This window comes from Salvia hispanica, chromosome 1, assembly GCF_023119035.1.
Source record: "Salvia hispanica cultivar TCC Black 2014 chromosome 1, UniMelb_Shisp_WGS_1.0, whole genome shotgun sequence".
Classification (NCBI taxonomy): domain Eukaryota; kingdom Viridiplantae; phylum Streptophyta; class Magnoliopsida; order Lamiales; family Lamiaceae; genus Salvia; species Salvia hispanica.
Genome location: NC_062965.1, coordinates 19,598,852 through 19,613,925, shown reverse-complemented (window position 1 = coordinate 19,613,925; position 15,074 = coordinate 19,598,852). Strand labels below are relative to the sequence as shown.

General features: G+C 35.7%; 3 protein-coding genes across 13 annotated transcripts; 1 reads left to right on the top strand and 2 right to left on the bottom strand.

Moving 5' to 3' along the window:
- Positions 1-229: 229 nt before the first annotated feature.
- On the bottom strand, positions 230-1,954 carry LOC125207032 (dof zinc finger protein DOF1.4). Of its 2 annotated transcripts, XR_007173920.1 has the most exons (3): positions 1,790-1,954; positions 762-1,619; positions 230-684 (listed from the first exon to the last, which is right to left on the bottom strand). XR_007173920.1 is itself a non-coding variant. In XM_048106243.1 (2 exons), the coding sequence occupies exons 1-2, from the start codon at positions 1,856-1,858 to the stop codon at positions 837-839; spliced, it is 852 nt and encodes a 283-aa protein (XP_047962200.1). In that variant the 5' UTR covers positions 1,859-1,954; the 3' UTR covers positions 230-836. The 2 variants fall into 2 exon arrangements, 1 of the variants encoding a protein (XP_047962200.1); XM_048106243.1 differs by having other exon boundaries at positions 230-1,619.
- Positions 1,955-9,115: 7,161 nt separating this feature from the next.
- Positions 9,116-14,325, bottom strand: LOC125201850 (mitochondrial arginine transporter BAC1-like). 10 transcript variants are annotated; one of them, XM_048100123.1, is made up of 11 exons: positions 14,092-14,325; positions 13,329-13,418; positions 12,915-13,037; positions 12,641-12,744; positions 12,470-12,563; positions 12,199-12,400; positions 11,768-11,866; positions 11,486-11,689; positions 11,002-11,075; positions 10,776-10,826; positions 9,116-9,727 (listed from the first exon to the last, which is right to left on the bottom strand). In XM_048100123.1, exons 1-8 carry the CDS (start codon positions 14,221-14,223, stop codon positions 11,643-11,645), a joined length of 891 nt encoding a protein of 296 aa, XP_047956080.1. In that variant the 5' UTR covers positions 14,224-14,325; the 3' UTR covers positions 9,116-9,727; positions 10,776-10,826; positions 11,002-11,075; positions 11,486-11,642. The 10 variants fall into 10 exon arrangements, with proteins under 10 accessions (XP_047956080.1, XP_047956077.1, XP_047956076.1 ...); XM_048100120.1 differs by having other exon boundaries at positions 11,486-11,697; positions 12,212-12,400; XM_048100119.1 differs by lacking the exon at positions 11,002-11,075 and having other exon boundaries at positions 9,116-9,459; positions 9,530-9,727; positions 11,486-11,697; positions 12,212-12,400.
- LOC125201852 (squamosa promoter-binding protein 1-like) lies at positions 9,417-10,552 on the top strand. The gene is made up of 2 exons (XM_048100126.1): positions 9,417-9,718; positions 10,159-10,552. The coding sequence occupies exons 1-2, from the start codon at positions 9,417-9,419 to the stop codon at positions 10,259-10,261; spliced, it is 405 nt and encodes a 134-aa protein (XP_047956083.1). The 3' UTR covers positions 10,262-10,552.
- Positions 14,326-15,074: the final 749 nt, after the last annotated feature.

Sequence of the window (15,074 nt, the reverse complement as noted above, 5' to 3'; positions counted from 1 at the left end):
TGTCACCTTTACTTGAGCATCTTATGGATGCTAGAATATGAGGTAAAAAGTTACATGGGCTGAGAATTCCATAACTTTTATTCCGATTTCAATTAGGCATGCTAAAATGTTTGTAAATCTCTTTACCAATACGTAATTTAAACAAGGGTAACGTCACAACAATTAAATGCAAATTTCAGTAAATCTCCCCAAGTACTCAAATTACCAGGAAAAAAGAAAGATTATTGTGTGAATTAACAGAATGCAGATATGTATAGATACGTTAGAGCTGAAAATGAAATAACAACAATATTAATCTCTCTCTGTCTCTTGTAGACCAGTTCCCCAAAACCGAAAATCAACAAATTCTTGAAGAAATACAAACAATTTTCCAAGATGTAAATGTATTAATCCAAAGTAAACCCCAATTCCAAAAACCTGATACACAAACTAAACAAATACACCAATAAAAAAGAAGAAAATTAAACCAATGTGACGATAATATATATACATATATAAATTAAGGTTTACCTATTCATAATCCCATCAAATCAAAGTGATAACAATGTGTTTGAATAAGAAACCTTTTCCATGTGTTGGAACAAGAAGAAGAGGATCCGAGGTTCCTCTCAGCGCAATATAGCCTTCCATGTAAAAAAATAAAGCAGGCTGAATTTTCTTGCTGCTGACATGATCGCTCCGATCCTAATACCCTCCTTCTTCATCAATAGCGGAATTTAAGAAAATTTAAAAAAAGAAAAAGAAAAAGAAGAAGGCTATACCTAAAAAAGAAAGACCACCCAATCAGTTAATGAATGATTAAAGAGAGAGATTAAAATGAAGATGAATGGAAGGTTCTAGATGAGAGATGGAACGGAGGTTGAAGGGTCGAACCAAGCTCCCAAGCTGCTTGTGTTCCAAACTAGTGAAGAAGGATCAGAAGAGTTAATCTGATCGATAGGGTTTGTGTTTTGGTTCGGATTCTGGTTGGGGTTGGGGTTTGGGTTCCAAACCATTCTGTGCTCTCCTTCCGCTTTCATTTGCTTATCCATTATACCCGGGTCGTCATACTGGATCAAAGACGCCATTGATGAGGAAGAGCCGAAGAAGATAGAGTTGTTTTGGATGGGCTTGAAGCCGTTAGTGGGAGGTTCGGGTGAAAACCCTAAGCCGAGGCTGTTGATTTGCGGGGAAACCCTAAAACCGGAAAAGGGGAAGTTGAGCTCGAGTGGATTAGGGTTATTAAGGCCGTAAAACAAAGGGTTTTGGATATGGTTGGAAGGAGGTGGAGGGAGATCTATCTGGGGGTGGGAGGTGGAGGAGGTGGTAGCGGAGGAGGAGGAGGAGGAGGAGTGGCGCTTGGGGCGCTTGTTCTTGCGGCAGCCTCCACCAACGGGGACGTTGCGGAGGGTGCCGCCTCTGGTCCAGTAGCGCTTGCAGGCTTTGCAGAAGTGGCGAGGCTGAGACAAGCTGTAGTTGTTGTAGTAACAGAATTTGGTATTGGAGGAATCGCAGCGAGGGCACTTGAGAGGAGGGTGGGGGTGATGATCAGCTGGATTAGGCTTGTCGGCGGCCATCACTTTATTAGTAGCTGATGATGAAGCCATCAAAGTTTTGTGATCATCCAGTATTATCTGATTCTGAGGAAACAAAGAGAAGGAAAGAGTTGGAGATGGGGTGCTTTTAGGGTAAAAATTAACAACACAATTGGGATATTCTTGGACAAAAGCTATAAAACAAAAGATGGGGTCATCTTTGCTAGTGTAATAATTGAGACAATGAGAGAGAGAGAGAGAGAGAGAGAGGCAACCTGTGGCCATTGGTTAGTGGTGGAAGAGATGATGTTGTTGTTGTTGTTGTTGTCACAGTTTCCTAGCATTTTTGGTCTTCAATTTCACACAAAGTGGAATCCGTAGAAGCCAAAGAGTATCAAGACAAAGAGCAGGTGAAAGTGAAACCAAAGGGTGTCAAGACCTCAGCTAGCTCGTTGAGTTGACGAGGGTGGAAATGTTGTTCAACAACATTTTAATTTAATTCCCTTCATTCAATACTTAATTAATTAGTTTCACGTGAATGAGACCATCACTTCGATTACTTTAACACTTTTTTGCACTTAACCACAATTATTACAAATTAATCCTTTTGGCTCATCATATTTGAATTTATTAGTCGCCCTTATATATTTCAAAATTAGCCTTTTCGAAATTTTATTCTTGTCATAGTATGTTTTTTTTGTAATGTCTCTCTCCCTGACTCCCTCTCCATAGTAAATGGTGTTAATATATCAAAATAGCTATTATTATACTATAAAAGGTAAAAAAAATTTGTTATAAAGGTGAGAATATAAACACAATAGCTATTTTATTTGGGGTTAAAGTACTGTTTTAATTGCTTTTAAATTAAAAACTCAAGGCTAATAATAGGCCATGAATTGACCTATTTATTTTAATAACAATTCACAAAATACGGAGTATATTATTGGACGTGAACTAAGAGTGAAACTGCAAGAGTAATTATTTTTCAATTCTTTTCAATTTAATAAGTAGCTACTCATGTACTCCCTATTCCCTATGTCCCTGATTAAGTGTCACAATTTTCTATTTCGATCCGTCCCCAATTAAGAGTCACACTTCATTTTTTACCATAAATAGTAAGTAGGTCTCACATTCCACTAACTCAATTCACTCACGTTTTATTATAAAACCAATATAAAAAAATGGGTCTCACATTCCACTAACTTTTTCAACCAACTTTTCTTTACATTTCTTAAAACTCGTGCCCGATCAAAGTATGACTCTTAATCGGAGACGGAGGGAGTACTAACCAAGTGGTTATTTTGAAAGACCAATATAGCATATGTATATTCATCTTCTCGAGAAATTAGATAATTTTCTTATCTTATCGCTATTAATTGATTCATTACAAACCAAAAAAATAGTACTCCACTGTATGTAAACAAACTTGTAATTTGCAATACTTGATTGAAGAATAAAATAATTTAAAATACTAGTAGTAAGATAGGGAATGTAGGTGCAAGTAGGGAGTGTAGGGCGACATTCTTAGCGAGGAAGAGGACAGAGAAATAAAGGCATAAATCTCGAGAAGTTCAAGAATGTTGAATAAACTAGAGAACAATTTCCATGGAATTTGCAAAACCCAACGCAATGCCAAATATCCAATGCATAAATGTAGAATATAGTATGCATAGTAGACACAGCTATGTTAGTCACTCACATTCCCGCAATTGGTGATACAGATAAGAGACAGAGATAGGGAATCCCAGGGCTCCAAACACCATGCTGGAACCAGCAAATCCCACTTATTCCTTCCTATTACTATTATAACAATACTCTTAATCTTACTTACTAAATTAATGCTACATAATATTTTCCTAGTATTTTTTATGGAAACTTTAATGGGGATATGGTTCAGATATTCTGTTGTAGAAGAGCTCATTATAACCAAAAATAAAAAATACTAATATGTAGAATTTCGAGGTTAATATATCAAATTCTAGTCATATTCATATATACAAAATTACTGCGAATGACTTTATTATTGAACAATGTAAATTACGTATGTATGTATAACTTGATTTTTCGACTAGGTTGGTTTGTATTGTTAATCTGTTAAAAAAGCTGGCATAGGGGGATTTTATTTCAATTTGTACGACATGCAATAGTTAAAAAGAAAATACTATTTGGAAAAAAAAAACATTATGAGTTGATTTGATCGCATGTGCTACAAAACTAAGGGGGGAGTTGTAATTTCCCTATTGCAAATTAAGTGAGTCTTTCACGTCTTTAAATAAAGCCGAGTGTGACAGGAAATAACAAAGGAAGAATTGATCCAACTTTGCAGAGACTTGTCTCTCATATATTTAATAATTAAAAACTATTAGGAAATCGGACACCAAAATCCAAAGAGAGAAATGGACCACATGTGAGTGGTGGATGTCTACATCTAATTCGTACCCATATATATGTACATTGACTATGCTTTATTATTCACTGCATCGTCAACCCTATTTTCTCACAATAAAAAGCCAAAACTAATTAATCATATTTACCAAAGATAACGTTATTTCACTTGATGTTGATGCTTTCATTAATTCAATTCGACTGATATAGTATGTGTTACAAGACATCTCTCTCTCTCTCTCTCTCTTTATAAAAAGGGTAAAGAAAAATTAAGGATATGGGGGTTTTAGATTATGAAGAAGAGCATATACTGTATAACATAAGCACGAGGTCCCATGTGGTGGCAGCTCATCTTCAATTAAAAACCAAAAGCTGTGAGAATTCAACCAACAGATTTTGTAGTACCCCTAGAGATTTTCTCATTCTCCTAACTATTCCATCATTATATTTATACCTAAGTACAATTGCTTTTCTTTTATTATGTTTTGGTTTACAGATTAACACTTTTTAATTACTCATCCATATTTACATGTTGATCATGGGAATTTTTTGTGTTAACTTCTCTACAGCATATATGCATATAATTATTAAACAAGGGATGAATCTTGTGTTATTTATATGCAATAATATGACACCCACCCTTCATGAAGATCAATGTGGCTTGTACCGTATAAGATAAATGGTAGTAGTACATAATTTCTTAATGACCATAAATTACAAAGGAGCATTTACTTTGATTGATTAAATAAAAGTAATAGTAATAATATGTAATCCAGTAGTATAAATTAATCCACCACATACTTTACAATTGACGGGTTGAACTTTTTTTTTTGGATCTTATATAACTAAAAGGTTGTATTCTGTTTTGTGTGCAAGTTTTTGTTCCATGGAGTACTATTAATTAGCCAATGATCATTTTAATGAGGCAATTATGCAAAGCAAATCCAGCACATGGGCAATGTAGTCCTTTTCCTTCCATGTCTTATTATGACTTTAGGTATTTTTCTAGCTAGCCAAAATGAAAGAGTGTTTTTCTAGGAGTATATTTGTATGACCTCTTCAAACCCACGAAACTCAATTTTGGTACATGCATGATAAAAATATTTGTACCCATTGGTTTAGGAAAATTGGACTCTTTGATTATTTATAAATTGTATTCTTTCTGTTAAATATGGCCAATCGTATTTAATTATAATATTCCATTAGTGAAAAACTTGAATATTTTTTGCATGGAGTTGTTCTGGACTTCCAATTCCCAATGAAGAATCTTCGCTGCTAAAGTAGTTCCAGACTCGAGTTGTTCCTCACACTTTCATCCTCGATTCTTGCTCAATGTTACAAAATGCTGCTGCTAATCTTCTATAGGCCAGTATTTATTTCTTTTATCTCAATTTTCGAAAAGTTCAATAGGCTTCAAGGTAAATGGCAATTTTGAATAGCAATTCTTTTTCAATATCTAGAACACATGATAAAATCTTAACTAAACATCGATATTCTTTGGCTAAGTTGAATATATTTGTGATATTTTTATGAGATAAAAGAGGGTAGACATGTGGAGATAGAGAAAGAGTGTTGGTAATGAGAGATGGGAAGAGGGGCCAAAGGCAGTGATTAGCCACCATGGCTGGCAAAGTGACAAGATAGATTCCCCAAAATTGGCCAACACTCATTTCTTTTCCCTTTGTAATTTGCGGGACCAAACTCTCTCCCACGCCCATGTGCTCCCCAATCATTTCTATTTTCTCTACATCATACATCACTTAATTACTTAAATCTTTCGATACAATCGGTTTTGCCTCAAGAATTTTAGTGAGTCCCTCATAAATTAATTCACAAGTAGGAGTACTAATTAAAACACAATTCGAATAGCAGCCGTTGAGACTTAATTCTGGTCTAGCTAGTAGAATAAAATGAAAAGAAATGTGGCACGTTGGCTGACTCACAACTCACACCCACCACTACCTAACATCTCAAATTTGAATTATGGCATGGATTAGTGCATTGGTCAAAGGCAGTCCACATGCTTCGACCATATTAAGCATTGGCATGGAGAGAAAGGCCCCTCCACTCCTATATACCAACTCAACTACTTCAATTCCATGAACATTGATTTTTACTAGTATTATACTCCCTCTGTCCCACAATGATAGTCCCACTTTGACCAGACACGGGTTTTAAGAAATGTAATTAAAAGTGAGTTGAAAAAGTTGGTGGGATGTGGGTCCCACTTTTAAAGTATATTAGTTTTATAATAAAATGTGAGTAGGAATGAGTTGGTGGAATATGTGGTCCACTACCAAATATAGTAAAAGTGAAATGGGACAAACTTTGTGGGACGGATGGAAATGGAAAAATGGGACAATCTTTGTGGGACGGAGGGAGTATTTGGATGTCTCTTCTTGGCTATTTATATTATCACAAATTAAGATTTACTTACAGACAACATTATAATGCAAATGACTTCAAAACCTTAAACCATAAGAGATGTGTAAGCCTTGAACAAACGTGAGAGACAAAACATACAGATTTAATATTAATTTATGATCATTTAAACAGAAGAATGTCATCAATTTATCATCTTGTTTTTCCTTTCGAAATGATTATCAAACAAGAAGTGCCTTCATTTCAATGTCAGGAGCAAAAGAGGAAAAAACAAAAAAAAAGATAATAAGTACAAAAACTATTTGGCAAATAATCCGTAAATAGAGTGGTAGAGAGATCAAATCAAACTATCTGCTATTCTGTCTTCTTTAACAAATACTTGCATCCCGAATTTGGTTATCATCGAGTGACATGCACTATAGTATATATAGATCTTAAGTTCTTTTTCATCCCACTCATCTTTTTACTGTTTAAGTGGATTGAACTTCAAATCCTAGCAAATGGAAAAGTAAATCCAAATTTATTAGATTATAACCCAACCAATCACAGTTAGTTTTACCATGCTTGCTAATTGTTTATTCTATTCTCTAGTGTATCTTTATTTTGACTAGTACACAATTTCTTTATTCACGGCTATAAAGTCTAAAACATTCGAAATTTGGCAAAATGTCAAACTCAAACAGCGGTCTAATAAAAGAAGAGAATATATATATTTGAATGAAAAGATGGGGAATTTTTCATGTGGGGTCACACGCATGCATAGTTGCAGCGCACTTCATATGAAGATTTTCTGCAATAATACTTTTAACTTAGATTGGAAGTAGACAAAATCGCACCAAAGAAACACACTAAATAGCTATGATAGTGGCAGTCGCCAACAAACATTATCTCCCAAGTTGTCATCTTAATATTCGTTCACTAATTTTGTAGTAATTAAGTTATTATTAATACAACGGAGTTAAAGAATTAATTTATAACTAACAACTCTGGCATTAAAGAAGAGGACGAGGTAGTTACGACAGGAAAGCAAGAAACAGCCAAAATTGACCAGTCGGTTAGATTGTTTGTTCAAGGAATGTTTTTTTTATATAAACAAATAGAAGAAAAATATTCGGAGCTAACCTTGCGTAGAAACTTACTAATGCGAATGTTTTTTGGAATAGAATAGGCAATTAATGTAGGGATTAAGCACTAATCCGGTTATTCAATGCTATATTTAGACCTAACTCGACGCAACATGGAATAATCTTTTTTATTTCAAGGTACTTCTACAAAATTAATAAATCTACCCATTTGGTTGCCAAACTACAGGGACCACTAGTCTCTATCCTGGATTTGTGGTCCTCCGAATCTAACAAGTGTGTGTGTGTGTGTGTGTGTGAGAGAGAGAGAGAGAGAGACCAACCTACATATCCCAATAAAAAACATAGCTTGCAGCCCAATGAATGCCAACTTAAAACGAATCTGATGAACTAGTCCAAATCCAATTTGGGCCTATAGAAAATACACGGAATTTATGAAATCCTATTTACTATAAAGATGGGCTAAATCGTTTGAATTTTGTGTAGACTAAAAGGAAAAACAACCCCAACCTATAAAGCAAGGTAGAATACCATGGCTCTCGGCAATACATTTGTTCTAATTATAAACATTCAGTGTTGCAACCACTACCAAATTTATTTATGCATTATGCAAAATTTATTTGGTACTCATATTTAATTTAAAATGAGCAACCAACTCAAAGACCCTCGAGGATACAATTTATTCATATAATCCATTTCTTTATGCATCAAAAGTATGCCAGCTTAGTAACTAAAAAACTATTTATCCACCAGAGCACAAATATTAAAGCAAACAAGCTCAAAAGTCACTAAATAACCAAAAAAAGGAAACATGGAAAAAAATTACTACTAAACTTGTGTTAGTCTTTCAATGATGGATTTGGATCAGAATATTTACCAGATCTTAGTATCAATGATTTCAATGAAACATGGTAACCAATTAAATTAAACCAATTCATTAGTATTAACTAACTCCCAGACAGATTATAAAGAAAAATCAAAGCATTTGGACGTACCAACCACAAGCCAAACACTAAACAGCTGTCCTCGTACAGATGTGGACCAACCCAAATAAAACACTCTTCACTGTTACTATACGACCTAACAAAATGCATACTTGTATTTTCACCACGACATTAAATACAAACTCCCCACAAAAATAGCCTAGTAAGTGAGTGCCCACTTTGCTTCAAATTTATTGGTTGCCCAGTATGCAAAATTTCATGTGGGAAAAAAAAAATTACTGTGACAATTCAATGAAATAGTTGGATGAATAAGACGTGTCTGGACATGAGCAGAGAGTAAAATTTTCAATTATTGAACTTCTCATTTTCCAGCCAAGTATCTAAATAATATACTCCACATTGTGGGAACCGACCCTCTTGGACAATGACCACCAAAACAAGTAATAAAATCATTACTGGGTGGAGTGACTTCTAAAACAGCATATTATAATGATTTAAGGCTAAAAGCTGTTTCTCAATAACATCTTCATTTTCTATGTTTACTAACCAACCCAGGGAGGAAGCTAGAAATTGATCAAAACAGTGACATGGGATTAACCGCCGTGTGAGGTACACAAAATTTAACCGTCTCACTTCAGCAAAAGCTTTGGCATGAAAATACTTTAGAAACCAATCTCTGGAGTCTGAACCGTTTCTTGGTTGGCAGAGATAAGATATAAAAGTACAGCAAAACATGATAAATGCATGTGTAGGCAGATGAGTAGGACATTCCAAGCTTTATATCAAGAAATTGATGTAGGGTCACATGGAAAGAAGTTTAGAGTTTTATTGGAAGAGTTAAGAGTGGACTCAAATATATGTTTTACATAAACAGAGTTGCAAATGACCCTCTACCATCACATACTTTAGCATGCTTTAACACCAAATATTGTTTTGTACAGAATTAGACTACGCATTCAAGGAAAAAAGAAAGAAAAGATGGCATCAGTACCTGTGGTCCTGGCCTATTTCTGCTCTTCTTTTCCACCAGTCAAGCTCGACTTATTCACCTTTCTTCACTTGGTTACTATTCTTCGGGCATTCACTCTCCAAGATTCTACGGCAAAGGAATGGAAATCAGCAAGGAAGAAGGGAAGCGGATCCTCCAGGAACCTGAACTCGACGAGGAAGGTGAATGCGATGAAGATACCGGAGAAGATAACAAGAAAAAAGGAGCACTGACCCCCTCCAAAAGAAGAGTATCTAGCACAGGAGGATCAACACAGCGTTCTTGTCAGGCAGAAGACTGCACTGCTGATATGGCTGACGCCAAGCCTTACCATCGTCGACATAAAGTTTGCGAGTTTCATGCAAAGGCTGCAGTGGTTCTTCTCTACGGCTTGAGACAACGTTTCTGCCAGCAGTGTAGCAGGTTTGGTTCCTAAAATTTGCAATTAAGTTGAGTTCAATGTATATTTACTTACCATAAAGATAGGAAAATGGGAGCTTTTGTTTCAGTTTTCATTGTATGGATCATGGAAAATCATGTATTGCTCAATTCATACAATTGAAAGCAGGTCACGAGGAGAATATATGAAGAAGGATCTAGGTAGTAAGACCACAGTTCTGCAGAGAATAGTTAAAATTATTTGAAATACATCCGTGTTAGCCATGAAATCTAACACGGATGTATTAAAGAAAATTTTATGATACATAAATGTTCCTCCAGGGCCATGGAACCCTTTACTCCCCAAGTCCAAAACAATTTAGCCATGGAGGGTCTGTTGCCTAATTTAGCCATACTATGTATGAAGACAACAAGATACGATATGTGCATCCTGTTCAGCATTCACTCTCTCACCACATGTGCAGGTTTCACGAACTATCAGAGTTTGATGAAGCTAAAAGAAGCTGTCGCAGGCGTTTGGCAGGACACAATGAGCGGCGACGCAAGAGTTCATGTGATTCTCACTGATAAGAGATGCAACAAAATAATTTGGCCTATAGAAGAAGGCAAATTCACTAAATCCAGATTAATGAGGATGCCATAAAACCAGACCTACTTCTGAGGATTCAGTGTTCTCTCTATCTTCTGTCAATTGCTGGATTTCTTTAAACAAAGAACCGGCTCAGTCTGTATGAGTCAAATATTTTGTAACTGTTTCTTGTACTTGTGGTTCGATTGGTATTTATTAACAATGTATGTATCATGCCACCTAAGGAAGCTACCAAAATAATGCTAAACCTCCTTTGACTGGCTTTATCTATAATTTGATCGTTTAGACCCATCAATTACCTAACTTCTACAACCAAGGAATTATCTTATAAGATCAAGATCTTATCACAAATATTCCTAAGCTTAATTGCAGAAATTGAGTTTAGACATAGATCCTCGATATTAAACCAAGGACTTAAAGTCTTTAAGATTTCCCTGAGTGCTTTTATACATCCAAAGGTGATGTCTGAAAATAAGAGATCATAAAGCATACCTCAATGTCCTGGCTGATATCCAGAGAAGAAATACTAGCAGTCACCAGCAACTGCGTGCAACCATAAGAATATCAACTTCAAGCTAATACACTTTTAAATTTATACCAGGCTGCCTATAGGAAGTATAAAATTTTAACGGAAACATAATTTGAAATGCAAACACAAAATTGTTAAATTTAGGCAACTATATTCTAGAACAGTGACTGGTTCATATGAGTGCACAACCTGAGTAAGAGATGCAACCAGTATTCAAAATCACACCATGATACAGACTCGGAAATACATCCACGCCTACAGATCTTTCAAAGAAAATATACTAGCAATTAATCTTCATTAACAATGTAAAAGTTATGGTAAAAGAATCTAGCAAGTAAAAGTGAAAAATCAGAAATTCCATGCTCATAAAACCATACAGCCTGTGCTGCAATCTGCACATGTTCTTATCCATAGACATTAAGTAAGCTTCAAATAGTTTGTGTGTGACTTGAATCAAGAGCTCACTGAGTTCCTTATCAAGGATAAATAAAGCAGATGAGAGAAACAAATTGTAAATTATACAAAGTAAGTAAAAAAATCCAATACATCAAATCCACCTCCAATCATTGATAAGCGAAGTATGACCGGATCATAATTTATGTCTATTTCATCAGATCATTTCAACACTATTGTGCCAGATTGGGAGTAATCTTGAAGGAATCAAACTGAGTACCGATAAAAAGTATCGCCATCTCTTCTAGAGTGACCAGAAACAGAATCAGCAATTATGTCTTCCGATGGACACCGTGGTTAATCACGCTTGATCCCCAGAATTTTCATAGCCAGTTCCCATGTGACAATAGCAGAAGCATTAGCTGGAAATGCTCTAACTATTGTAGGACCAAGCCCCGTATAGCATCCTCTGATTCCAGTTCTCCTATAAATCTATCAGTGAGAAAAATCAGAAATTTATTGCTAATGTTGTGCAGACCTTAAAAAGAAGCTTGTTGCATACCAATTCTAGAATCTGGACTGGATTTCTTGTATGGTTCTTCTCCGGTGAAGTTTGAATTATGGTCTTTGCAACATCTAATGGCAGAACAGCCGACCAACACTAACATTTGCAGAAATGATTGAAGAAGTTAGAAGCAGAAAAGGATGGTACAGAATCTACAGATAAATACAGAAAGACATAAAAGTGAAGCCAATAGTCAGAAAGAGCAATTCTGTCAATCTTTTGTACTCCCTCCGTCCCAAGGAAGATGACCCCTTTCTTGGGCGGCACGGGATTTTGTGCAATTATATTTTGTGTGTTAAGAGGAGAGAGTAAAGTAAGAGAGAGGAATAAAGTAGAGATAAATGTGTTTCCATTTTAAGTAATGGGTCATCTTAGTTGGGACAAAAAGGAAAGTGAGTCATCTTCAATGGGACGGAGGGAGTAATTACTTGGAACACTTACGGCTATCCCACCAAGGCCGCCACTAACAATCCCAACTCCGACATCAATCACATGGGTTAGATTAGAGGAGGCATCTCTGAGTGATTTATGCATGTAATAGCGCACATACTCATAAGTGCTAAAGAAGACAGCATTTCCAATAGATTCTCTAAAAAACGTGGCACCTCCTCCACGGTAAAGGCCTGTAAGCTGAAGTGAAATGATCTCAGCTAGACAGGAATTCACTGTATTATATCAACTGACTATCATATTTCTCACCCCTTCGCTTTTAACAGTTTTAAGGGCACAATCAACAGGACTGCTGTATCGACTTGAACTTTGAAGGATCGAGTCAGCACCTTGCACTTGCATTCTACACTGAAAATCCCACAATCACACCAATGGTGTGAACAGCTCACAGAGAGATGCCAAGGTTTGGTTTTCATTTACCTTACCAGCTCAGATGGGCAAAGTATAAAGCTAATAAAACCTCCAGCAAAAGCTCCTGAAGGAAGTATGGCAAGAAGCTGCGGCTTTCCACTTTCTGGTTTTCCCTTTAAAGGCACCCCAAAAAGTCAAAATTAAACATGGGAGGAGTAGCAAATACGCATGTCATTCGTATAAGCAATCTGTAAAGTTATAACTTAGCTACTTTCCTGTATCATCAGCATCAAAGAACTCTAAAGCATGAAGGGTGGCGATGTCTGTGGAATTCAACATATACCTGAAGAAAGTGTTTTGTCTGGGAATAGATTCCAAAGGCAAGTGAGCTTTCAAAGGCCATTCCAACAAAAGACGACGTTGCACCACGATAGAGTCCTTTAACCTGCCAAAATAGCAGTAAAGACTAGAACATGACATAAGACCATGATATACTAAGCAGTGAAGTTGAAATGACAAATGACTTGGTGACATTATGATAAAAAAAATCAGAGTTCACTAAGAATTTTATTTGGGTGGACAAACTTCACTGATTGAGATAACCCTGATGACCATCATAAACAAAGTAATACAAGAAAATCAACACAAGGAAAAAAAAAAAAGAAAACTGAAGTTTCAGCCACATAGCATGCAAACTCAATAATAACTATGAAAATGTGCATCGAACAAAGGTCTCACAAGGAGTCAAGATGCATACTCCTTCCGTCTTCAATATTCTTGTAGTACAATGCAAACCACTCCTGTACTTAATCCCATTAGCGTCTGTATTATATTTTTGCAGCTTCACCTGCTAATACAAATCGACAAGGACAAAAAAAATTAGATACCCGCAAGTTTTCCTAAAAAATGGTGGTTCTTCTACAATTGATGAAGTATCTTTAATCACTCATAAAAGGTAGTCAGAAGTGCAAGTTAAATTCACAACAAAGAGAGTTTCTGTGATTAATTTTGGCCTAAAATGCTTGGTATTGGAAATGCTACTGATATAAATTCTTGATAGGAATCGCAATTTCAACACCAACAATATTGCGACGATAACCAAACTCCTACATATTTTTAGTAAGGGATTTTAATGATGAAAGAGCAGCCACAGGTCAAACATTTATACTGTAAAGTGCCTAAACTTTGACAACCTTCCGCTCCATCATCAATAGGTTGTCACTAGAATTTATGCAATTTGAAAACGAAGATCAACTAACTTATAATAACTCATTCACAAATCAAAATGCAGCAGGCCACTTGTTCAAAGCAAACGAAGTACATATGCTAACTAATTTCTTTCAGCTCAGATTTTATCCAATCTCTTGAATGGACAAAATTACAAGAGGATCATTCTCAACTAGCAAGTCATCAGAAATTGAGTCGCGAAATCCAATCCACCAGGATTCCAATCCAGAAGACAAACACAATCGAATAACTAATAAGGAAATTATGAGAGAGAGATAGAGGTATAGAGGGACCTTGACAGTATCGAATGGATGACCAACAATGACAGTGGCAACTCCAGCCAGCATACCGGCGACGTATTCCTTGTAAGCCGCACTCTCCCCCATTGCTGTATGAAACTCAAAATCCAGTGAGTAAGCCAGCATTGAGCAGTATCATCTTCTCGATTGCACTAACTATGAGATCAAATTCTAATCCGGCGGCGCAGCAGTGAAGATAGGTCGGATGCCGCTCCTCACTTAAGTAAGTTTATGAATTAGTAGGATTTGTAAAATGATGATAACTACTTTTATGGAGTATAAACAAATTCAGTATAATGCTTTATAGGGAGTAATTTACTTTTATCATCGAATAATTAGTTGTTCTCTTTTTAAAATTAAAACAAAATAGGAGTAGTGAATATTTTGCCATTTTGAACTTTATGGAATAAGTGTAAATTTGAGATTTAAGACAATTATTTAATGCATTTAAAGTTAATTAAAATTCAAATGGACCAAAGGTATTTGAGAACTGTACACCATTAATTTGTAAAGTTTTATTTATAAATTGTTTGGGCATATATGGACTCTAAGACGAGTCAATAGTTTTTTCACAATTTTGAGCAAATTAAATTGTAGAAATTATATATGAAAATACCCCTAACGAGATAAATACGACAAAATATACCCATCACCATGTGCTGTAACGTTGCCAATTTTATTGGCACGAATTTTAATACAATGCAAAATGGAGCACTAAAAATTTCTCACGATTCCACAACTCTCACAATATCTGTATCAAGCCATCTGAATTTGGAGTATATTCAAAAGAAAAAATAAATAAACTCATTAGTAATAACTGTACCTCATGATCAGAATTGACAATTCTGAAGCCTCACATAGTAAAAGTAGCTCATGGAATTTACTATACTTATAACATGGCCACTTATGAGTAGCAGTCTCACAGTATGATCACCCCAACTGATGACAAACTTTGCTATAATTTGATAAATTAGAGT